Source organism: Dicentrarchus labrax, unplaced genomic scaffold (genome assembly GCF_905237075.1).
Source record: "Dicentrarchus labrax unplaced genomic scaffold, dlabrax2021, whole genome shotgun sequence".
NCBI classification, from domain to species: domain Eukaryota; kingdom Metazoa; phylum Chordata; class Actinopteri; family Moronidae; genus Dicentrarchus; species Dicentrarchus labrax.
Genome location: NW_026136704.1, coordinates 13,806,493 through 13,833,607, shown reverse-complemented (window position 1 = coordinate 13,833,607; position 27,115 = coordinate 13,806,493). Strand labels below are relative to the sequence as shown.

The 27,115-nt window shown below is 40.0% G+C and overlaps 1 protein-coding gene across 1 annotated transcript in view; it reads right to left on the bottom strand.

Moving 5' to 3' along the window:
- The window catches only part of kcnab1a (potassium voltage-gated channel subfamily A regulatory beta subunit 1a), a 73,446-nt gene extending 47,352 nt beyond the window's left edge, over positions 1-26,094 (bottom strand). Inside the window, exon 1 of the mRNA XM_051397651.1 lies at positions 24,956-26,094. Within this exon, the coding sequence (XP_051253611.1) occupies positions 24,956-25,164 (209 nt within the window). The 5' untranslated portion in view covers positions 25,165-26,094. The remainder of the gene's footprint in view (positions 1-24,955) is intronic.
- Between the last annotated feature and the right edge of the window lie 1,021 nt (positions 26,095-27,115).

The following is a 27,115-nucleotide window of genomic DNA, read 5'->3' as shown; positions in this document are numbered from 1 at the left end:
GTGTAAACTAAGGGCAGACTTTGAAGACATGCTGACAAAGCAGAAGTTGTGGAACTTTGTTCTTCACATTTTTGTTTTGAAAGAACTGACTGCTTTTGTTTCTGACAACAGATTCCTGTGGAGATCAAAGATACAGAGTGTGGCTTGAGGGTAACTTCTTAAAAATGACAGTGGCACAAGTGTAAGGAGGCAAAGATGCATGTTTTTTTTTACACCACCTACAGCAAGTGGATCAATCTACACAACCCCAACGAGTGCTCAACAAAACACTGTTTCAGAACATGTTGACATTGTTTGGACTATGCATTATTCATTGTGTGTAAGAACAGCTAGCCCCAGTTTAATTTCCCCAAACCTCAACTGTGAACCTAGATGACTCAGATCCTGGAGGCACAACAAAACAAATACCGAATGAGATTCTTAGAAGATCCCAGATTCTCCTTCAGCAAAGGGTACACACACACACACACACTCGAAGGCCGTACAGTTGTAATGCACTCCTGTATTAAGTGTTATGAGATTCTGCACTATAATCGTGCAATTACATTAAAAATGTCCCTTTGGCTTTCCTGCTGTTGAATTGGGCTTGCTTCCTAAAAAGAAGGAAGGAAAGAAGGAAGGAAACAAGGATGAATTGGATGGATAGACACACCGACCGACTGACTGTTTTAGTTGGCATGCACAGAAAATACCATCAACCAACCATATAACATAAACACAAATAAATGATTTACTGAAGAGCTACTGCTTCTGGTAAATGTGTCACTATTATATGATTTATATTATATATGTAATTAGGGGATTATGACACTTTTCCAGCATATATGCAGTTCAATGCAGTAATCCATTAAATGTGAGGCCTCAAGGAACGATATTTATGTTTTCAGCTTGTAGAAGCAGCTTCACGCTGGGGTGACTATCTACTCACAAATCCTGTGTTTCAAATTTCATCACACAGTCTCAGCATCATTACATTACAACCATCCATTACCATAGACAAAACCTGTATATTCAGAGACGCATTTCTGTTGTTGCTGTTATTCCATCTGTACTCACACATATAGGAAAGGCATTCAAAGGAACATATGTGTCATGAATATAACAGAACCTACCATGTGTTTAGACATACTCTATACACATGTATACTGTTTATGGGTTTAAGATGTGTTTCCCTTCAGGTCTTAGGTGAGAAAAAGGATTAATTTGACTATTTGAGTTGACACTGTGAGTGTGTGTGTGTTTCTCTCTGTGTGTATAAGTGATGCACTGCTTTTGTGCCTATAAAATGTACTACAACTGGATGTGTGCGTACTACATATTGCATATTTGTGAGTATTCCAGTGTTATTGATTTCATGACCTTGCATTTTGTTGCAAGGATTTATATCAAGTATTCAGCCTGGATTCATTTTACTGAGGAAGGTTCTCCTATAATCTAATTTCAGCGTGTATAACTCCAGAGAATCTGTTTTGTACAGGATAAAGCTCTCAGCCTGGACAGAAGACATGCTGATCTGCACTTCTGCTTACATGAGCAGCTGGTCAAACAATCTGCTGGATGACAAAAACATAATGTAGAATTACTTTGCATGTCAGTCCAAATTAGTCTGTGTTTGACTGTTATTTGTTGGCTGAAGTGACCACAAGTAGGTTGTTCTTGATTTTGTACATTACAGGCTTTTAAAAATTAACACATTGTATTAAAATTAAGGCTGCCACTTGCAGCATCCACCATTACTCAGAAGAACAAACACTAATCCAATTTTAATAGGGATTAGTGTGTCTTTCTGACTGCGGTTCCCTGCAACCAAATGAGGAATTAACAAGCTGCTGAAAAAATAACAAACTCTCATGCTCGGTTAAAACATTATGTAAAAGAGGATATGCAATACATGTATTAAGGCTCATGTGTACCTTTAGTTCTGTAGATTCTCACACTCTCACCAGAAGACAAATGTTCAGATGAGCTCTCCTCTTAGCAGGCAGTAAAGCCATTACATTACTGAAGCTTCAGCTGCTTACAGTGATGACTTTGCATTGTGTATGATTAAAATGTACAAATTAGGAGGGGAGACAGGGACGTACGCCAGGCCAATGGCCGGGATATACAACTCAGCAGAATTATCTGTCTGCCTACTGCTGCCACCTGAGCAGCATCTCTGTTGTTTTCCCCGTGTTGGGACTCACTGCTGCGCCGCAGACAGCCAGGCAAGGGATAGGAGGAGGTGGACAAACTGAGACAGCAGACAGCTCAGAGATACTGTATTTAAGTGGTCCTGACACTAAAAGATTGTAAGATAGAAATCCCTAAAGCAGCTGAGAAAATGCAGGTGAGGACCAGAAATGAGCATCTCACCTCCCTCAACAACCAAGATTTCCACTGAGCATCAAAAAAAACCAAGATTGAGCAACAACAAGGGAGACATGCTGTTCATGTTTCTGTCCATCTGCACCCTGTTCAACATAATACTGATGGGGTCATTAAATACACTAATTAAGACTTCAATCAATAAAGAAGATTAATTTGTGAAGACACACACTGAGGCATGTTCACACACAAACAGGCACACAGAGGGGAATGCGGCACACACACACACACACACACACACACACACACACACACACACACACACACACACACACACACACACACACACACACACACACACACACACACACACACACACTTGTTTTTGTCACTCCAATTTATTTTCCTGTTATCACTTGTCAAGGTCTCAAGAAATCATACTGAGTAGAGTTAACTAACTAATTATGTTTGAGAAAAATTAAAAAATAACTCAAAGGCTTCTTCAACCTTATAGGCATCTTTCCTCGCACCATTTACTTTCACTTAATGAAAACAAGATCGGACAAAACCAATATGGTGAAGCAACGGTAGATGGTCAGTGTTTGAGATATTCAGCATTAATTTGCTAATTTTTCTACCAACAGTAACATTACCTTAGGTAAAACGTAATTAACAGTTCAAATTAAGTAGAATTTATTTCATTTTAAAGAAATTCGTCTTCTAACCTATTCTATCTATTAAAATAAGAAGTAGAAAATGTTTGTTGCAAGTACAATTACCTTGCTGTTCAAGAAGATAAACTAAATATATCCACAAATGACAACTGATTGAGAACAATGGTGACATTTTAATGCATACTATTCATAGACAGAGCTCTTATAATATCACAAGTCTATAAGGAATTATTTGATGCACAAGCCTCATCATTATTGCGCCATTTCATTGGGAATAGTTTGCAATTATAGTGGGTGAGTATGAGAATAATAGTGAGCGGTACAATCAAACCACCTAACATTACCTCCCATTCATTTACGCAGGCCTACTGCAGGGAAACAATGTTGATCCAATGACAACGAGGCCGGGCTTCTCATGAATTATTTAGACAGATAAGCATTTCTTTCATGTACTGGGTCATGGCCGTTAACATTAGAGAAGCAGGACTCCTAGTCCACTAGGAATGTCTTAATGCAGTACTGAATCATTAACATTCAATAAACAAAAATATGTCATTGAAAGGGAAGCATGATGCATAGCTTATAAAAGAAAACTAATGCATGCTGGTGGTATTGTTTTACTTAACAATTAAAAAATTAATGTCATATATATATATATATTTACTGTTTTACGGTGTTGTAATCAGTTTTCTCAGATTCAAACTGCCCAAAAAGAAAACTATATTCCTACATTTTCTCCAAATCACTGGAATTAATAAGAACATTTGACTTAAAATACTGCTGTCACTAAGAAATGAGAGGTAGTTATGAAGCTTCCCAGAGCCATTTTCAGTCAAGAGTCAAGTTCTCCTCAGAGGATGAATACTATAACCATTATCATAAACTGAAATAGTCACTGTAAATCACTGCGGGAACAATGAAATAAAATACAGAACATAATCTCACCTGTGGGTGTATAAAAAGCTACTTACAGTATAGCAGCTAAAGGATGAAAATCAAATTTTCCAAAACTAATAACATCTTAAGATTATCTGTTCACTGCATACATTTAATGTGAAGACACCTCACAATAAGGACAGTAATGTAACTGTGCTGTTGGTTTGCCACAGCATCATGTGTGCCATAGAATCACTATTCACTAATCACTTCAGTATTTATTATAACGGCTCACTTTTTCAGACATTCATAGCACTCTGCTGTTCACATGAAAAGTGACAGAAATAGTTGTGTAACAAATGAAATAAGAGAGCCACAGTCCGAAGTTCAAAGCCTGCTCACTTTCTCACCTCTGCACAGCTGACCAATCACTGCGAGAGTGTGAATGTTGGATGTTGGTTTTTGGAAAGTTACAGACCCTACACTGCAAAACTGGGAGTAAAAAACGTAACTTTTTTATGCAATTAGAACAGTGGGATCTGCATTTGTATTTATCACAGTCCCTGTAACATCCATCCAATATCATCACTATACTTTTTGTGCGATAGAGAGATTATAACATTGCGATTGAGGTCCACTGCAGCAAATCTTTGCATGTAAACTCTTAATTAAAAGTCAATACAGTGTTTTTGAGAAACATAATATTGGGATACTCAAGGTTATCGATATTTTCTTACACCCCTGCTGCACATTGCTGGTAGAACCAGGTTTCACCTAAAAATCAAATGAAATCATTCCAGTTTCATTCTGCAGCTTTAAGAATAGTGCGTTCAGTCAATCTCATAATGTTCTGCTGGCTATAACATCAACATTTATTTTCTCCTAGTCGCTCAGGCATATGGCGATGAATTACATGCTCATAAAAAACATATGTTTTACTGTGTGGTCGTTTCCTTTTGTTGGTATAATCGCATTCTTACTAACTCAATAAACCAAACCACCTTATGGTTGCGTGGAAGAGGACTGAGGCTCACATTTTGAAGCAGGTGCAGTTCATCATGCAGTTATTACCTGCAAAAACAAACTAATAAAGTAATGCTTCAGCTGAATAGCGACGTGAGTGTGCCCTTAAAGTATAATTAGTTCTTTATATACCTTTTCCAGAACTATTTACTATCGGGAAAGACACATAATTGCTGTATCTTGGGGTTAGACTTGGATTAACTAGATCTACATTTCCCTCAATACTTTCCTAAGAAAAATAATATGAATAGTAATGTTTGCCTTTTTAAATAAATAAAAAACCTAATTTAAGACTTCTCCTTCCCCAAAGACACACTGACAGTGTTGCTGCTGAGGCTTGCAAACACAGGCAGTTTACTTCAAGGTGTTATTCACATTAAAGGAGAATATATTCAGTTTAATAGTCTATGATATCATTTAGGGGACTTTCATCATGTGTAAAGCTGTAACTAAACTGGAACAACTTCGACACACACTGAAACACACAAACACACAGTCATAGGCAAACACTCACACACAAACCCCTAGTCCAAACACTTTTATTTGAATGGAGATATGTAAACACATACATTTACAGATGCATGCACATTAGCAGACGGAATTTAGTGAGACAAATGCTTCTTTTTTACAAGAACACACTCACTTTCAACACAACATACAGTAGCACTGACACACACACACACACACACACACACAGACACACAGACACACAGACACACACACAGACACACACACAGACCAAAATGCAGAGGCTGAATTCAATTCACATGGGATGCGGACAAACGTCGCAGCCAGCAGATTTTCTGGCCATTGGAGGCATGTTGGGCAACTGGAGTGTGTGAGAGATGATCAATAAATCCTACAGAACAGCAGATCAGAAACGCTCTTATGGATTTTCACTAAGTTACTGCTCTATAGACTTTATAGACACACACACACACACACACACACACACACACACACACACACACACACACACACACACACACACACACACACACACACACACACACACACACACACACACACACACACACACACACACACACACACACACACACACACACACACGAATAAGGGTACAGACACACACAGAAACAGACTTGGTCAGTAGAAACATACTGTACCATACAAGTACACAAACTGTTAAAATGAGTTTTATAAATGTCATAAAACTGCTTTTATGTTTGCTCTCACTGTATTGTTGTATTGTACTAATAAATGACACAAAACAAAGCAAAAAAAATAAAAAGAGCTATGTTTCCTATTTAAGATAGTTTTCCAATAATCCTATCCAATTAATTGTTGGAAATGTCCTTTCAGGGCAAGTTAAGGCTCTATAAATCAGTGTTGACTACTGAGAGACACAGAGAGAGAGATAGAGAGAGAGAGAGAGAGAGAGAGAGAGAGAGAGAGAGAGAGAGAGAGAGAGAGAGAGAGAGAGAGAGAGTCTATTTTTGTGAAGGGAAAAGCAGCTGCAGCCTTTCAAAGAGCGGAGGGTGGCAGAGTGGCAGAGTTCAGGCTCTTGCAGTCTTTTTACACATGAAAGGACAATGTTTCTTTTTTCTTTGCTGCGACCATGATATCAGTTTTATGACAATGCGCGTATTGAGCACACAGTGAGCCACATAATGTATTCTTTGTTTGTTTTTTGGTTTGTTGTGTTTATCTAGTGAACAGCTTCAAAGAAATGAAGCTCAAAGAACAGTTGTAGGACACAATTTGCCATGTTTTCAATGTATTATGGATGTATTATTATTAATTCATAATACTGTATGTTACAATAGAACAAGTTGACTGTTTGACATTTAGGCTGCACTACCAAGCAAAGCAGCTAAATCCAGCCCTGCTGTGTGACAACTAAATCCCTTCAGGGATCAACAAATGTCTTTAGCTCTTTGATTCAATTGTAAGATAAATAAAGGGTAATGAAAGCAAATCTTAAATTAATTGAAACAAGATGACCTTTGCTGAACTATAATGGGATTTAGAATAAATATGTACGTTTAGCAATCCCAAACAAAACACTTTCCAACGTATGCATGAGGACCCGCGAATCCTACACATTCATAGGTCAATCGTATGCAACCAGTGCAGTATGTGCATCCTTTCTGTTAGTGTAATAGAGAGCGGTAACAAAATCAGGCAACATAAAGCAGCAGGAAAAGGAACCAGTTGTTTGAGGTGGCCTCCCTTTCTCAACAACTATCGAATCATTCTTCTAAATTTAAACCCTAAACAGCACTTAGAGAAAAAGATGTAGCTTCTTCATCAGTCCAGCATGAGAGCTGTGAATTAGTTCATACAGACTACAACCACACTCACTACACCCTGCTTGATCACTCTGTCCTGCATTATTCACAACACAGCATCACTGCTCGCTCAGCCATGCAGCATACTGGAGCAGCCCTGACTCCCTATATGTTCGTCCTGTCACCTCAAAAGAATCTCTCATTCTGTCTCAGTTCCACTTTCTCTGTTTCAGGTTGTCCATAACAGACAAATTCCATTTTACTCTTTAGTTCCCTCTCATTTGCATAAAATGTGTTGAAAGAGGGTTACAAGAGTACAGAACATCTCCTTCTTCATCATCATCATCATTATCATTATCACAGAACCTAATCTAGAGAAGCTCTGGTTTCATTATCAGAGCAGTAGGGGTGTGGGATTGTTGAATTTATGTTTGAAATTTTACACCTCTGAAGTGAAGACTTACTTTTGCAAAGTAAGCACACTTTATGATTTAATAAGTTATTTTTGTATTCTTTTTAGTGAACACTTTCATAAAACACTCTTTAATGATCAATCTTAAAAATCTTTGAACATTTAAAGAACTAATATTTTCAACCTCACACGTTCATTGGCCTTGTTAAGATGGGATCGTCCTAGATTTATTTTCTATAATAGGCCACTGTCATTAATTTAACTGTCAAAACAATTACAAAATGGAGTAATATTTAAATTATGTTGCACATTATCATAATGCTGCAGTATCAGAACACATCAGCTTTGTGTTGTTGACAAGTGTACACAGTGGTTCTCATTTTTATTGCTTACCATCTCATGGCTGAAGTTCATTATTTCGACCTCAGCTCCCATTGCACCAGACTACACCTGCTACTTCCCAGAGGCAGTAAGGGTAAGGGTTAATAAGGCAGCTAGTGAATATGCTTTGGTTAGATATATGGGCATTAATGTACTCAATCTAGGGTTTATGTGTTCATACAGTAAGTCTAGGTGTGTTTGCCAGATGTTTATGTAATATGTTTGTTAGATTCTCAAGAAGTGACTGTGATAAATTAGGTTTCGGTTAAGAAGTGCTTGCTAAGTGATAAACTAATTAATACTGTGCTGGCTGGCTGAGCACTAATGTACCCAAAAACATTTTTTTTCCCAAGCAATATCGCATCATTAAAAATTTAATCTCTATTGGGTCTCTGTTGACCTCTTTGCTTCTCCTTCTCTCTCTCATCTAAAATATTTTTAGCAATTTCAAAATGATATATACTGTTCAACAGCAGCATTACCATGGTGCATGAGGCTCATACACACACCAACACACATTACATATATATAATATACACCTTACAGCACACACCTACACATCCACCCCTGCTGAGAGTAATGAGCAACAGGGAAAAAAAGGCAATGAATATGAGGAAATGGGGATAATTACAGAGGCAGGAGCGGGAGAAAGGAAAAGGGTCACTCATAAACGCTGCAATTAGAAAAGTGTACAGTTGTGTTACCACAGTCCAAAGGTTTTTATTGCACAGAGAAATTTTGGGTTCCCCCCGAAGTTTTGCCAGTGCCAAAGTGATAAGAAATGAGAATAAAAACAGCAATCTGAATCCTCACCGAATGTTTAATCATTAATTTATCAAACAACTGTTGAACAAGAACAAAACTTAAATACGTCTTTGACTTCCAGCACTCAACTCCCTGCTTATTCACACATGTACATATTCCACTGGCGCGACGCTGCATCGTTTTGACTGGGCCTAAACAAGCTAGTGGTATTGGAAAAAAGGACTTGGTGGTGAAAATCTTTAAAAATTACAACTGTAGCATACTTTTTGCGTCATGTTCTGCATCTTGCACCCATCCTCGCTTAAACCAAACGGAGTATTTTCAGTAGGTGAGAACCCGTCTGACAAAAGCTATGATTGTCGCAGCTACGACCATTTCCACCGCAGCAAAACGAGAAAATGCCATCGGTCATTTGATCACTTTGATTACACCTCCCCCAGCTTGTAGCTCCACAGCTCCGAAACATATTTGGCAGATTTTAGGTTATTTTAACTGACTTTAGCCTGACTCGTAGCAGCTAACTAGCAAGGTTTTCTCAGTCTGGATCAACTCTGCTGTGAAGAGTACAAGAAGATGCTGTAGTAATGTTCCATATTTCTTTTCTATGGCAGCAAACCCAACACACAGCCATTCAGTAACTATTATGCTGCAACCTGAACTTATGTACACACTTTATGGTTATAAGTTACATAATCACAACAGACCCATCGCATACAAGGTCACTTTCCTTTAAGGAGATTTAAGGAGATTTTCAGACACCACTGAAAACTTTCTTGATGGTTTAACCCACATTCATATTCTAATTTGTTTTCCCCAAATATTTTTTGTTGCAAAATATAATTGCTACTTGGATCTTTGCAATGTTTTTTCAAGTGTAGGGAGTGCTACATGGTGGATGATGGGTATACAAAGCACGACACAGGACACGCGGGTTCACATCCTGTGGTTAGGTTGAGGTGATGAAAGCACTTTGGTTAAGGTTGAGAGAACATTGTGGTTCACTTTCAATTAAGTAAACACAAAATGTCTCATACTTCTATTAATTATACCAAGACCACAATCTTTTCTTTACCCTAACCAAGTCCAACGAGTGCCTAAACATAACCATACATCACATTTACATTGTGTTGTGGAGAGTGGGTATTGTAGGAAAACAAATAAAACACGTAGTTAGTTGTTACAAATTAGTAGCACATAAATAAAACAGGAGACAGGGTTGGCCAATTCAGAGCAAGCGATAGCTCATAGTCATAAACCTTTACTGTGTGGGGGTTAAGAGTTTGCAACCATAACCTGAATCTAGAAGAATCCACAAGCAGCCATTAAGTAGAGCCAAGAAAGGTGAAACATGAGGCCTTTGCTTCTCAATCACATTAATGAGTTTACGGAGTTATTACATCTACTGTGCCAGTCTGTCTTTTCACGTCTATAACCATTGCAAAGATTCAGTTTCCACATTAACATGGTTACATTTTCTCCACTAATGACAGATGTTAGTCTTCTGCATGAGAATCAATGCAAAGAAGATCCCCACTTTCCTTAGATTAGGAGATATAATGGACTTTTGGACTTACATCCTCCACCTTTCATGGACAGGTACTAAGAAGTACTTTATAATGATGCTGGGCGTGTTACAGCAGGTTTAATGTTACTGCCTCCTTAGCACTGCATCAGGATGAGTACAGTGAACATGAGAGGCCAATGCTCTCCTCAGGAAGATTTTATTGTGTCAGCTTTGATGCTGACACAGATTAAAAACCAGATGTATAAAAAGAGGAGAGGGAGAACAAATCCATCTGAGTTGTATTAAAGAATTAGCTGAGGGAGTTTCTCTCGCAGTGTGTGATTGAATATCTGTCCATTTACCTCTCTCGAGTCCTCACTCACTTCATCTCATGCTGTTTCACTCATCACACCCTGTCTTTGTTCACTCACTGTCTTTAACACCACACACACACACACACACACACACACACACACACACACACACACACACACACACACACACACACACACACACACACACACACACACACACACACACACACTCTCCATTCAATCTCTCTTTAATTCATCTGTGCTTTCCTCTAGACACACTCTTATCGATCTGTATGTTTACTGTTGAAGAGTCTGTCTTTATAGGGTGTGCTCTTGTGTGTGTTTTCAAAGCCATGTGATTGTATGACTTTCTGATGTGTGTGTATGATGTGTGTGTGTATTTCCCTGTGTGTGAAAGAGAGATAAAGACAACAGAAAGAAAAGGACCAAGAGTGAAAATTGCTATTGTAAAAACATCACAGATCTTATTCTCACCAGCAAAGAATCAGAACTTACTGGATGTACATCTACAAAACATTAAACAGTAAACTGTTCACATACAGCATCATTTTAATACCACATTGTCAGTTTGCACAAAACAAAACCAAAATCCACTTGGTCACAAAACCTCCACAAAAACAAACCTCACACACACATTAGACAAACCCACACAACAGAGCCTTGCGCTTGCAGCTTTTGCAGTCATTGACATCTCCATGGAGACAGCAGTCAATTATATGGCCTTCATATGGATACACACACACACACACACACACACACACACACACACACACACACACACACACACACACACACACACACACACACACACACACACACACACACACACACACTTCCCCCACACCACTGCTACACACGCAGATATAATGGTGTGAGGGAACCGTTATTGCTTCATGTGTTTATTGTAAATTACTCATCAGAATGCGTAAATTTGATGTCTGTTATTTGCTTTTTTACGCCAGTTAAGTTTTGTTGCTTCCCATTGCAAAGGGGTAGACTACTATGCTTTTTGTCCAGTTCAAATTGCAGGCTCAAGCTCCTTCCCTGGAAAGACGATCCAACCAGCCAGTAAGACAGTATAAGCTTACTTTGTCAGCTTCCTCCCGCACAAACACTGACGACTGTGTTGATTAACTTGCAGAGGAGTAGCTATCTCTGCTGGGAACTGAACATCAGATGTTTATTCAAAGTGTAACATTTGTGACAACTAAAATACAAATCATATACTTAATTCAATGCTTGAATTAATTCAGGATGTATCATGAATTCCTGTGTGCGTGTGAACCAGAGTGAGCTGAAAGTCATAGTGACTTGATAATTTGCATGCAGGAATTTATAGGACATCCTGCATTAATTCATGCTTTAAATCACCATTACTTCAGTATATGATTTGTACACTTTCAGTGTTACAGAATTCTCTCATTTTTCCAGTCATTAACCTCTTCTGGCATTCTCCACCTGTCCTGAAGTTGCCCTGTGTTTCCGCCATCCGCAGTCATCCGATCCCCTCACTCACCAGCACTAGTTCCCTATGCTCTCATTAGCTCTATTGTATATATTGTTTACCAGCCCCCTTTCAGCCACTCTTTTGCCAGATCATTTAATTTACTACTTAGTCTTCATGTTCCAGCCCTTCGCTCCCGTTTCTTGCCTGCCCGGTCTGGCTGCTTTGTTTGCCCTCGCTGACTGATTACCTGTTGCCAAACTCTGCCTTGAACTACTTACAGAGTAAATGATTGATTGCCTTCAAGTGCCTCTGAGTCCTGCTTTGAGTCTAAATGTCTGCGTGCAGAACTGTTACAGTATTACAGATAGTGCTGCAGAACAGGGATTGATTTATATCATCAGAGCTTCACAGTAGGCTGCAACTAACAAATATTTTCACTCTGGAGAAATGTGCAGATTATTTAATCACTGAATCGTTTGGGCTGTAAAATGTCAGAAAATAATAAATAATGCCTACCACAAGTTCCTGAAGCCCAAGGTGAAGTCATTAAACTCTCCAAAACCTAATGATGTTCAAACCTCAATAATGTAGAAGCAAAAACTACAGAAAGTTTGGGATTTTTGCTTGAAAAATTACTGTAACGAGTAGCGATTATTGAAAAATAGCTATAAAAAAAATATTAACTAACTCAATTGACAAATCGTTTCAGCTCCACAGGGACACCTTTCATGGCAATGTGTGTTAGTGTGTTTGTACATTGTGGGTTTCAGTGAGCCGAATATAAAAGCCTTACCTGCTCACTCAATTCATCAGCTGCATGTGTAAAATGTAAATGAAATGTGTAGGTGTTAACATGTCTGCATTTCATCTCTGCATATGTGCGCATATGGGTATGTAAAAGTCAGCCCGCCATGACATCAGCCTCAGGGCACGGTTAGGTTATTTTGATTACAGCATGGATCAAACACACTGAGCTCAGCATACACGACACTCTCGCAGCGTTTAGTATGCCTCTGCTTTCTGTGGCAGGGAGGAAAGGGGGAGAAAAAGTGAGAGAAAGGAGGACAGAAATACAGAGAGAGAGAGAGAGAGAGAGAGAGAGAGAGAGAGAGAGAGAGAGAGAGAGAGAGAGAGAGAGAGAGAGAGAGAGAGAAGGGGCATAATGTAAGGGAGGAAGACAAAGGTGAATTGAAAAAGAACATCAAAGGAAGAAAGTGTGTGTGTGAGTCTGTGGTGCCATGGGATGCACACACTATACATACAGTACGTATAACCACACACACACACACACACACACACAAAAAAGGATAGAACCAATAACACTTCTGACAACTTCTCTCCATCCTCTTACTACCTCTGTAAATTCATTCAGACAGTAATTCAATGTAATTCCACCGTCAGCAAATGTCCACCCTGTTAAATAATGAGGTGGGGGAGAGGGGGAGAAGGGAAATAGATCAGTAGTTGGCAATAAAATTGTCTTCATCAAGCTGGATGCTGTTATTTTGGTTGCAATGTGCCAGAGATCAAAGCAGAGTCATGTCTTGTTAAATTACTACACAGCGAAGTCCTCTGAGGTTGTTAGGATCTTTGATTTCTCACAGTCCGCACCTGCAGTGTTTCAACAGGGCGATCAGGACAAAGAGCTTTCAGTAATGTTTTCCCAGGATTTGTGAATTTACAAGAGACAGAGAGGTACAAATACAAGGGCCTACAAACCTTCCTCTGACTGTTGGTTAAAATGAGAAATCAAGGTGATATTGCTTCCATTAACTCACATACAAAAGATTACAACAAGAGGAAACTGATTTACGAGCAGCAGCAGTACAAATATCTTCTGTATCAACTGTAATACAATTCACACTTCTTGTTCCTTTTGTTTGGTAGAAAGTTGCTTTCGGGCAATAAAATATGTTTTTTAGAGAAAGTACAGTCTTTATAAATGTGTTCAGAGCACAGTTACATTTTCCAGGTATCAGCCTGTACAAGTTTGTTTACATCAGCAATGCTTGTAAATACTGGTCTATCAAACTTCCTTCTGTACATGCATATTCCACCTAGAACTAACTGTTAGAATAAACTGGATGAACTAAAATTCACTCACTTAAAATATTCTTACAATACTTATTTAATGATATTGATTTATTTAACGGTTCAAGATGATTAAAAGGATGCCGCTTAACATTTGGCAGAAGAGAGCAGTTCACTCATTTTGGGATCACTGGCTCGTGAAATACCCATGAATCATATACTGGCTGTCATGGTTGCTTGTAATCATGTCTGAATGTACAACACAATATTATTTTGATGTGTTTGTTTGATATCAGTTGAGAAAGGCACTTTAGCAAATATAAAGTCTATTCCTATAAAAGACTGTCAACATGGAGCTTAAACTTTCCGTTAATAACAATCATAATTTGAATGAATGAGAGACACCAGCTGTGAGAGCTCATCTAAAAACAAGTTAAGTCTGGGGGGAGCCGTGAACTGTAGGGGCACTGTGGGTTTGCCTTTAAATAAAACAGTGGAAATAGTATAGATTCAAAAATTACAGGGAGATGACGTGTCTATTTGTGATGCAATAAATACAGTGTTTCCTCTATGTTGATTTTGGAGCGGCGGGCCTGCCCCCACTGCTAAAAGAAATCCTAGAGGAAACACTGAAATATATGTGCATAGGATATTTTCATGATGATCGAAATACGTATTGCGATTATTGTCTTCAATAATAATCGTGACATTTCTACTTGCTATACAGACAGCAGCAGTCCATCTGATGGGCCTGTAAATTCAACACTGGCATGCCTGTTAGGATGTGGAGATGCTCTGTTTTTTTGGACACAGTTTTCAACTTGGGAGAGGAAGGGGAGCAAAGTTTACTTTCTGCTGAAAATCCCAATCGCAGTCCTGCCTGCAAGTAATGACACAGACTATGGCACTCCAGCTCAGTCTGAATAAAAATATCTGCTCTGAGAGTCATGGAATTATCTGCTTCCTTGGCACCTATACCCGTATACTGCAGTCCCATCATGCTCCACTGGCATCCAGAGCAGGGCAGATCCAGCATGCAGGCCCTCAGATAACCCAGACATGATAATTAAGAGGGAAACACATTTAATTCTTTATATCACATCTTCATATATGCACTGAGCTTTTCCTTTAGATTCTTATTCATCCCACTGCAGCCTAGTTGGTCACAGCTGCACTGCTGCTACAGTTAAGGGAAGATCTTGCTGCTGTTGGACTGGTAGCAAGTAACAAAAACACTAGCAAAATGTTGGGTTGTACTACACCCAAAATAGACTATTTTAACAATGAACTTGTTTGTGCTAATTGCTAGGAAGCCTGTGTGTTTACAGTGACACTGTTTCTGCGATGAAAGATTAATTACCAATTTAAGAAGGCTTTGGGGAGGAACTAATGTTCCTTGGGAGGACACATTGTTTTGAGGATAAAGGACTGCACTTTCAAAGGATCAGCATGCAGTAAGCACCTAATAATACAGTTAGGGTAAGTGAAAAAGCAAAATCACTGATGAACTTTCTTAATGCATGTTATCAATGTCTGTTTCTCGCTCTTCTATCCTGTTGGGCAGCTGAAGACGGAGAGAACACCAGCAACACAATCCTTGATATCCGTCTGCTCTGATGTTTGCGTCTCAGTTTTTGGCTCACAGCCCCACTTAAATCACTCTTCTGCCACAGTATGGAACAAACCTGAAAAGCTAACCTGGCACTTCTTTTAATTAAAAACCAAAAGTGAGCGAAGAAAGGACTTGCAGCATTTGAACGGGGATGACCCCATTATCCTTGACTCTAACATCAGAGAAAGCTCTGCTGTGGTACTGGGATCAAATCAGATGAGCAGTAACAAGAATCAGACAGCTTATTCTTGCCCCCCATAACTAGCGAACAAGCAGACTGTGTCAGCCGCCACAAACGGAGTGAAATATTTTATTCAGCTATGCACAGAGAGGTATTAGCCTTATCAATTGCTGTCACACATGAGATAAAAGGTTTGAACTCTTTTAGTTGGAGCTAGTTTCAGCTGCAGGCCTGTCACTAGAATTAATAATAATACTATCAGTGTCTTTCAGGATACCCAAGGGCACAGCAACCGTTCACAGACAAACTGACAGACAACCAGTCACAATCACTGTTTGTTATTCTGCACACAGTTCAATATAACAGGCCCCTGTAGGGATTACCAGTGTAATCATTTATACATTTGACTCTTTGCTGTATTTCTTTCCCCTGTTCTGCCTCCTGTTCAATTTATTGTCCCTGCATCATTCTGAGTGAGTCAAATACCTTCTTGTGTCTCTCTAACTGAGCACTGAGCAGAGTTTAAACCCATGTCAAACTTCTCAAAGCCACCACAGTACGATTTCTATAGTATGTATAAGTGGTTGAATGGTTGTATGCCTACCATCCAGACAATAAATGGTGAAGGCTTTGACATAATTGTATAAAAGGTATTAAGTGTGTTTGGCTAAATAGAAGTTATCACTATATTTATGGTACATATGCATGATTTCAGTGAATATACATTTTTGAACTGATTAATGAAGGATTATCATCGATGTATTGGCTAAACAGGTACACATGATTACTATGTAAAGATAGATTGTTGTACAGTATAGCTATACGAAATGGTGTGCTTTTGTTTTCTCCTGGCATTTTTAGATGTGAAGCCTCTCTATGAGCTGTAGGTAAAACTCACTCACTCACTCACTCACTCACTCAAGTCACTCAAGTCACTCACTCACTCACAGGACCATGCAATCCAATACATTGGTCTGTTAATTACAAATCTGTCAAGTCTTGAGTTATGACCAAACATGTGTTTGTCAAGGTCATGTTGAGGTCACAGTAACCTTTGAGTAAAAAATGTAACCAATTAAGTGCCAACCAATGTGTGAAATATGGTTATTAGTTCTTAAGTTATGGTCCAACACGTGTTTTCTGAGGTCACAGTGACCTTGATCTCTGACCACCAACATAGAAACAGTTCATCCTTGAATCCAAATGAAGGTTGTGCCAAATTTAAAGAAATTCCCACGAGAGAATTCCCTGATATTTTGGGTTCACAAGACTGACACTGACGGACAACCCTAGAACAAAATGCTTCTGGCCATGGAATTACCAGCATGGGGGCATTGTGTTTAAATATATAGAGCCTTATTTCCACTGAAAATCTTAACAATGTAAATATGATCACTAGTAAAACTAATTAAAAGACCTCCTGTTCATCAAGGTCCAAAACAATCAATTATCATCACATCACCCAGGCTTTTTCCAAACCCATTATTCCTGTCACTCTTTAGTTCAGTTGCCTTTTAAGTTAACCCCCAATGACTTAAAGGCTTTCTTAAATATGTTTGTTTTGTGCAACTGTGTGTGTGTGTGTGTGTGTTTGTGTGCCTTTTAAAGTGTTCCAAATTGAATGATGGCACTACAGAGCCAAGGACATGATTACCATAGCAACAAGCAGAGATAATGCGTTGGTTAGGGCCGTTGAGTATTTGTTGTGTGGTGGTTTGGAGCTCGACCAGCAGGCACAAAGAATTCCTTCCTTTATTTTTTATCATCTGTCTCATTTTTACTCTTTTCTCCTCATATATTATTTGTTGTCGTGCTGAGGAAAAGCTATGTGGAAATGAACAGCTGCCATCTTTCTATAACACAAACACACACACGGGGACTTATGGTGTAAATATTTTCACACATTACTGCAAAATACATGATAATAAAAGTCTTAATTATAACTAAAGCATTTAGGTCTTTCACATATACACACACAGTGTACCTTCGCACCTCCTCCATAGCACAGCACAGCACACACACACTTTTACAGTAGTTGCTAATCTGGCCTTTCACACCACTATGCTGTGCAAGCTCTCAGCAGGCAATGTACAGTAGCCGAGCTGACACCAACTCTCCTCTGCCAAATTAACAGTTTATGAGTTGGCGCATGCAAAAGCTTGCCCATTACTCACAAAGCTTTCATGGTTTTTTTTATTGCAACACATATTGAAATATCATCAGGAATTAGCTTTTTTTCTTGCCTGATCTTGTGATGAATGTGTTTCAGAGTCTCTAGTCTCTGGCCTTGACTGCTATAACCCATTAATCGCCTCCCATCTCTCACATCTGCTGCCTCTCTTTTCTCTATTCTGCCATCAGGGAAAACAGTGTTTGTGATACACAAACCCATACATCCACACACAGAAAAATAATAATAAAAAGTGAGAACTAAGATAGATAAAAGTGTGTGTGTGTGTGTGTGTGTATGTATGTATGTGTGTGTGTGTGTGTGTGTGTGTGTGTGTGTGTGTGTGTGTGTCTATGTGTTAGTTATGTACAGTAAGCATCAATAATGTGCAGATAAGTTGCCTGATATGTTCTGAGAGCATGGGTTCAACCCGGGATGAGACAGTAGTTGCACGGACTATATTCCTGTTCTAGTCTACCAGGTTTTGAGATTTGTTAACCCCTTCAATGCTCAGTCTGGATGCCCTCAGACAGATCAGATCGATTCCCTCACTGCGCAACCAGGTGGTAGCTTGCCATGTAAAACACTACAGAGACTGGCATCCTGTTCCCTTTGTACTCAGTAAAACTGAAAGTCACTTTGAGTGAATGCTTTACTATTTCATACAGTATTACCCCACTGTCAGATTTTGTTGTCAGCGAAGGCTGTTATAAATGTGACATGTAAACATGTTCAAAAAATAATCGATGTTGCAAATGTTTCATGCGGAAGGAAATATATTCACCAAACACATTTGTTAACCCTCAAGGATATTATATAAACAATGCATTTTGATAACAGTGAATGTTACTTTTGTTAGTTTACAATTCCACTGGGCAACTTTAACTTGATCACAAAGGTAGGGAACGCCAGGAACAAGGGCAAAAAGTCGAAGTAAGGTTAATGGATAGTGAAGCCTGTTAGAGTCCAGGACACGGATGCAATTAAATACAGCATATTAATGTTTCACACATTTCTGTTGTGTGTGTGTGTGTGTGTGTGTGGGGGGGGGGGGGTATACTGACACATACACACACATACACTACTGATTTATTAATAGATTTGATATTAAGTCAAGCACTGTCTCATGCCTCCTAATGCTTCCCTCTACCAATTATATCTACGTCCTGCTCCTCCCCTCCTCCTTTTTCATCTGTACTCTTCTCTCGCTCTCTCGCTCTCTAACTCTCTCTCTCACTCTCTAAAGGAAACATGCACAGAATAAATCCAACAAGGGGACAACACAAAAATCCCTGCCGCTCTTGCTCATTTAAAATGCTACCAAACTAGGAACTCAGAGCTCGTTATCACAACACACAGTGGTGCAGTGAAGGGGAAGCAGGGAGCGAGGTGCACCCTGGTGGCTCAATCTACACAAGTGCATACAGCATTCAGTAATCACACCACCATAGGGTTTATATCCTTTCACGAGAGCCATCTAAATCTACTCCCTCTCTCCTGTGTGTCTCCTTTCACCTGTCTGACAGATTGACGGATGCAAATGTTGTTTACTGAGCCTGAAAGTAAAGGAAATCGTTATCAATTGAATGAGCTCTCACAACAGCGCACAGGAGTGACGGTAGGAGATGCAATTTTTGTAACGGATGCAAAAGATAGCCCAGTGAACCTTTTGGTTTTCAGAATGTAATGCAAAGTGTGGGCACATAAATCCACCATAATCCAGTATCTTATCATTGTGTTCAGATGTACAGCAATGCATCCAACACCCCCACCACTGCACTCCATGCACGAACCAAGCCTGCTCCTTCTCTACTGCGCTGCTGTGGTCGGAGCTTATTAAAATTTCAATGATTTCTACTCAGTCAAGATCGTACAGGGCACTGTAACAACATATTACATCAAAAGAATTATAAATATGTTGATGCAGAACAGGGCATCAGAATTGAAGTTGAGAGCACCTTAAGGACAATCATTGCAGACTCTCTGCCTGTATTAACCTGCCTGAAGGTTATTCCTATTAATGCAGACAATGCAAAATCCTTGAAACTGTTACAGAAGTTGTTGATATTATTTTTTCTTTCATTTCATCAGATATATTCAGCAGTCCTAAAAGTCATCCATCATTATTTGCTGCCAGGCGAGTTCAGCACATCTGTTCTCTAACATGTGAAACACACATTTGTGCTATAGGCAATAAATAGTTAATCTGCCTGACCCTTCATGTAACCTGTGTGTGTGTGTGTGTGTGTGTGTGTGTGTGTGTGTGTGTGTGTGTGTGTGTGTGTGTGTGTGTGTGTGTGTGTGTGTGTGTGTTATGTGACTGTAAGCTGCTGTAAGAAGCACATGAAATGAAACACATACGCAGGTACAAACTGAGAAACAAACACATCCTCGCTTGTCATGCTTGCACCTACACTGCAGTGCCAGAGCAGATGGTGTGTACAACCCTGAGTTCACTTCCTGAAGCAAAAAGAAAGAGAAAGAGAGAGAGAGAGAGAAAAAGAGAGAGAAAGAGAGAGAGAGAGGAGGATAGAGGGAGGAGGGGGGGTAGAGACTGTCTATCTCATTGAATACTGTCCGTCCCAAAGCATTACTGTCAGAAGACAATGCCGCACTGAATGATTAGCACACACACATACAGGTATCGTCTCTCGTCGGCGTCTGTCTCTCTTTGTCTGTCTCTTTTCCTTTCCATCCCCCTCTTCTTCTCTCTACATATTTTCTCCCATTGTTCCTATAGAGCTGTGTGTAGAAATTCTAGCCCATCCTCATCTATTGTCAGAAGTAATTTTCACCATCCTCTGGCTACTGAACTTTTAATGACAATCTGACAGGAGGACTGCACTGGCATATGGTCTGGCCTCCTATAGAAGAAGCTATGTATAGGGGAATGTGTTTGTGAGTGTGTGTATGTGTATGTGTGTGTGTATGTGTGTGTGTGTGTGTGTGTGTGTGTGTGTGTGTGTGTGTGTGTGTGTGTGTGTGTGTGTGTGTGTGTGTGTGTGTGTGTGTGTGTGTAAGGTTTCATTTTAACAGCCATAATACTGCTCCCATTCTCTGATGCATTTTCCAAATATGGGATTCAATCAACATTTAATTTATTTCCAGACTCAGTCTACAGAAAACTACAATTACAACTTACAACTGCCACAATCTACAGTATATTACATATAACAAACAGCATTGTTATCAATAACCCAGTCTCAAAATAGCTTGTGGTTGGATTAACTTGTTCATTAAATACGCTGACCTATGTGTCTGTTTGTCTGTACATATATTTACTCTACATATATTATCTAAACTGTACTGTGCTGAATACTTTTGTAAATGCTCCATATCGCTGCTTGGTACATTTGTGCTGACGAACACTACAAAATCCTGGCACACACAATAACACCCTCGTAGCAGAATTATAAGTGATAGTCTCTGCATACTGCTCTGTTTATTATTATTATGACTGATGGCATCGTTGATATATATATCTACTATCCATCAAATCAATATATTTGAACTAATTGCTCACCTAAAGAACATCTCCACTTTTTGTTTTTCTGGGGTAAACGAGGGCTAACATTTCCACTCATGATTTGTTGCTGTGCAGCTGAAGTGTCTCATGCCTGACGAAGCTCATAGTAGCGAATGTTCCCGCAGGCCAAAGTTCCCAAACTTACATTTCAGCAACACCATTACACTCAGCTGAGATATGACATGAGCCAAATCTTTTTCAGGCTTCTGGCATGTTAGCTTCTTCAGAGTTGGCAAGATCAGAGGAAACCTCAGTGGGAAAAACACATTGCAGTCTTCACTAGCTGTATTTGTTTACTTTCCCAGGATATTCTAATTGTCTTCCTCTCCTTGGGTATTATACAGAACAACTTTCACACAATAGTCTGTAACTGAGATGTGTTTGAAGAGGCTGTGGTCACTGGTATCATAGTAGAGTCAGAACTGTTGCCAAAGCCTTTAACTATAATGTCCCTTCTTCATGTATAGACTGACCTGAACTTGTCAGAGCTGGAAGAAAAAATAATGATAAAATATCACTTGAGTATTACATACTCATCAAGGCAGTGGTTCATCTGTGTTGTGTTTAAACCCGCAACCACTAAATAGCAGCGTTCCAATCTATCTTCAGTCCTTTGACTCTTCCACTCCAACATATACTGAGACAGGAAGAATTTATCACATATTACAAGCGTAAACACAAAGAACACGGCCCTATGAAAGGAGTCAGAAAGGACACAATGACTGACACACCGAGCTGACTGGTAATTTTGCCACTGATGGATGAATCCGTACAAATTTGACCAGCTTCCATAGCATAAAGAGCTGAACGATCCCCTTGTATCATGATTGTTTCGCCAGATTCTTGCCAATACACTGCCCTAGAAAATAAGATGATGAGATTTTAATCTCAATTACACTTTCACCTGGTTATACACACATGTCATGTCTGTTTTTAAAGCAGACTAGTCAATACATCGAACAATCAAACCCCATTAGACTACTCCTTTTGGACGCCTCTGGCTCTACAGAAGTGAATCCATTTGAAGCTCTATAAATTTCACTTTTAGTCCAGACATGTTTACTCGCTGCCCCCACCATTTTTGGCTGTTGTTTCCAATGCAGAGTGACGTGGCACCGAGCCATGGCCTGTACGCTGCTCACCTGTCTGCCAGCTCTCATTACCGGTCAAGCCGCATCACAGCCCACTTATATTACATATTGTCTAGACTACTCCAGAGTCTGAACAATATGTAATATAATGGTCTCAAAGTCCACCACATTTTTCTATTAGATTTGAACAGTAATACCCTAGCCTAAGTGTTGATACTTGATAAAACAACACATTCGCATACCACTCTGGTGCATGTTTGAATGTTAGAACATTTATATTTCCATTTACAACACATGCAGCACATGCAGCATTAAAGTAAGCCGAGGAACAGCACACACTGTGCCAATCTAATACTACAACAAACACAATTACCAAAACATAAGACACACAGATCAATAACACTAAATTATGTTTCTGAGATATTAACTGACATCTACCGTAGATGTTGTTTTTGACAGTCATTCAAATTAAGAATGACTTCAGCATTGTTTTCGGGCCAAGGCCTTTTATCCAGGTTAAAAGTCAGAAATAAATCATCCCTTCAAAAATAAAATTTTTGCATCATTAACCTATTTAATTTTGTCATACCCAGAGCACAACAAGCACCCTCATTTTATCATAGCAGTTTGCAGAACATTCATTTGGCAACAACTACTACACATCCTAAATGACCCCTAAAATGTACCTACAGAGGCAAAACTACTGCCAGGTTGAACTGATAGTGTGTGATTTCCTTCTCTGACACTGAGGTTTTATAATGTGACCTTATTAAGTGGAATATTAACACTATCAAACACAGGAGTGCTGAATGGTTACCTAGTGCTACCTTCAACCTGCAACCTGTCACTATCTTTTCTCTACGCACACACAAACATGTCTTTATACACACTCTGTCTCACACACACACACACACACACACACACACACACACACACACACACACACACACACACACACACACACACACACACACACACACACACACACACACACACACACACACACACACACACGTCACAGTTTCACAGTGATCTGCAAAGCTCGGAAAGAAAGTAATGGCACCATATTTTACGTAAGAATCGCAGCCTGGGGCTATGAAAGTCAAACACACAAGTCAGCTGAGCAGCAGCACTGCTGAGGTCAAATCCCACTCAGACACTCTGCCCACACTGCAGAGCTGTCTCACCAAACCAGAAGAGAGGGCTGGAAAAAGTGTTTAGGTGTGTGGGAGAGCAGCAGAAGCCGAATAGTCCATTCATTCATTCATTTGAAAGCATTAGGATTTGAACATTCGAGTATTGTTGAGCAAGTCAGAAAAAGAGGGAGAGAGGTTTGAGATCTGTGTGAGACAGTGTATGTGAGAAACAAAGTGTAAATGAACTGTGGGGAGAAAGAAGGAAGACATAGTGATAGACAGAGCATACACAGATCCTGTAGGAGCTGTCAGCAGGTAGCAGACAGCAAACCTGACAGCTTTTATTCATAAATGCTGTCAGGTTTGCTTGTGACATCCAGTGTGAATGAGCAGCTTCTGTATGACTTACTGATAAGTCTAGAGACTGAGGATCAAGTTTCAAATGTGTAGCGCAAGCTCACTGAAAACATACTGCAGGCTTGGCAGAACGTGCTTCAGATGGTGCTGGCAAGAATGGCTTTATGAAATGCCACAATATGACGACAACAAGAGGCATATGAGAGGGGATTTAAAGGCAGAAGTGGGGAATCCTGTGACTTTCAGTGAGGCTGTGGGTTATCAGCGAGATTCAAGGCTATTTTCTTGGGTTCAACATAAGTAGGCACTAAAATCAAGATATTAATATGAATATTACTGTGATATAGCTATGTATCATGATTCAATGTGTTCAAAATCAGACATAAAATAATCAAATAAGAGTTTAATGGAATTAACTTAATTACATTAAACTCTTCACACGTGTGTTTAGATTCTTTTTTCATATTATTAGTATGATTCCACTAAAAGTTGATTAACAAGCCATCATTATAAGGGTGTTTCTAGGTGGTGCATATTTCTTTGGATGATTTTTACACCATCTACTATGTTTTAAACTTGTGTAAAACTGCACATCAAAATAATTAAGTTCCAATCAAAATTACAAACGTGTGGACAACTCAAATCCAATGAAAAATTGAACAACACAATAAAAGAATAATGAGACGGGCTGGATGAGAAAAGAAATATAGACAGAAACATGAGTAGCACAGCAGCACATGTGAAGATAAAACACAAACAACAGCTTATATCAAGACCCTAGAGTCACTGAACCCTGCACATTATACGCACACACACAGACACACACACACACACACACACACACACACACACACTCCTAACTCTGACACACACACCTGTATTTCATGCCAGTGTGTTTCCCCGTTGACTCCTTGAGTGAAATGTGCCGTGGAGTGAAGGAGCCGAAGCTGCGAGCGATGATGGCCACGGTGCGGAACTTGGCTCTGGCTTGGTTTACCACGTTGGGGCTGGTGGCGCTCTGCTTGCTGTGGTCCCCATTCCCCCTCTTCAGGTTGTGGTCCGTGCAGGCGATGGACACCTGCATGGTTGAGCTTCAGTCGAGGGAGCAGAGCTCGGGACGGAGAGGAAAAAGTGCAGGTGGGACAGAAGGAGTGGAAACAGAGACTGGCAGTGGAAGCCTGAAGTCTGAAGAGTGTGTTTTTTTTGGGGGGGGCGTCTCGTCCTCTTTTATTAAAGGTCTGTGTTCAGATTCTCCTGTTCCTTTCTGCAATTTCTTTCCTTGGTATTGGATTAAGTCTTCAGTCGCTCACTTCCAAACGACGTGTCCCCATTTGCATCACTTTGATCTGTGAAGCAAAATAAAGCTGCCAAAGCTTTTCCTCTTATTTTTTTACGCTCAAATCAAGTTTTCCATTTTAAGTCTTTCCTTGTAGAAGAGAGGCAGCGGGACGGGTCAATCATCAAAAAAGAGCCTGAAAAGAACAAAAGACTCCTCAGTTCTTTGAGGGATCCCCAATTTATTCTCCAACCGGTCTTCCCTTCTGCTGTGTCCTGCCTCTGATCCCGAGCTTGGGGAATTTTCTAACAGGGTTTCAGCTGCAGAATGACAATCAGAGAGGCTGAGGAGAGTGCAGAGAACAGGGAGGCAGAGAACGAAACAGAGATACGGAGATGCAACCCAGGCGCTTCGCTCTCCCTGGTCTGACTGTGGGAATAGACTAGAGAGAGAGCGATAGGGTGAGAGGGAGAGAGAGAGAGACAGAGAGAGAGAGACAGAGCGCGAGAGAGGGGAGAGAGGAGGGTGAAGGAGGAGGGGACAGGGTCAGAGGAGCGATAAGGAGACAGGGGGAGAGAGGAAGGAGGAAACAAGAAAGGGGGAGGCACTCTCAGGTCCTGGCAGGGCGCACCATCACACTTCTGCCATCAGCACTTTTTCCCATCTTGTCACTTCTTCTTCTCCTCTCCTTGCTCCTCTTCTCCTCCCTCTTCTTCAGCGCTCCCTTTCTCCTGCCTGCCGATGTTAATGCGTGTCACTAATGTGCTTGTGCCCCAGTTTCCCCCTTTCTCTCTTGTCCCCTTTTATGTCTCCCCCGCTCTCTGATATTTGTTCTCCGTCCGATATTTGGATGCTTCAATGTTTTCCCCTTCTTCCTGTTATTTTTGTTTTTCTCAGCAGGGCAGCTACTTTGCCGTCAGCGCACCTTCAGGGAACTGAGAGGCATGTGGTGCAACACAAAGCTCCCTCTCTCTCTCTCTCTCTCTCTTTCAATCTCTCTCTCACTCCCACTCTCTGTCTGTCTCTCTCCCCTTATAGCTCCAACTCTACCTGTCTCACTCATCCTCTCAGTCTCTTTCTCACCTGTCACCCATCTTTTAGGGTTTCTTCCTCCCCAATAACTTCCTTTACCCTTCATTCCCTCTGCACTCTGTTTTCTCTATGGTTTTACTTCTTCTTTGTCTTTTTCTTTCTATTTTCTGGACTAGTAGTTCCTCTACACAAGTAACAAATATCTGTGTCCTTCGGCTGTTGTAGCAGGATAAATCCTGCCCCTATAACTGTGCCACGTTTTGGTCCTTTACTTTGCTTTAAACCCACTATATTGAAAGACAACATTCATACTGTAATTAGTGAATTTAATTACTTCTGTTCATGCGCCATCATATGTTGTGCATTTTTCTGTACATGCACACGTCACATACGTACAAAAATGATGCAGTATGTAAGAAAAATAAATAAATAAACAAAAATTTAAATCTTTCCCCCTCACACACTGTATACACAACCCCCATAGGCAGCTACAAATTAAAGTGAACGAGAGGAGGATGGATTGACGAGATGGGGGAGGTGTGCAGAGATTGGAATAAGGAGAAAGACAACTACTAAACTAACAGAGGATAAGAGAAGGAATTATTGCATCTGTGTTTGTGTTTGATTACAGCGGTTAAAGAGTCTGCCAGCATATGAACGTGTATTTGGGTGTGTGTGCGTGCGTATGTGTGTGTGTCTCTGTCTGTTTGTGTGTTTACAGAGTAAG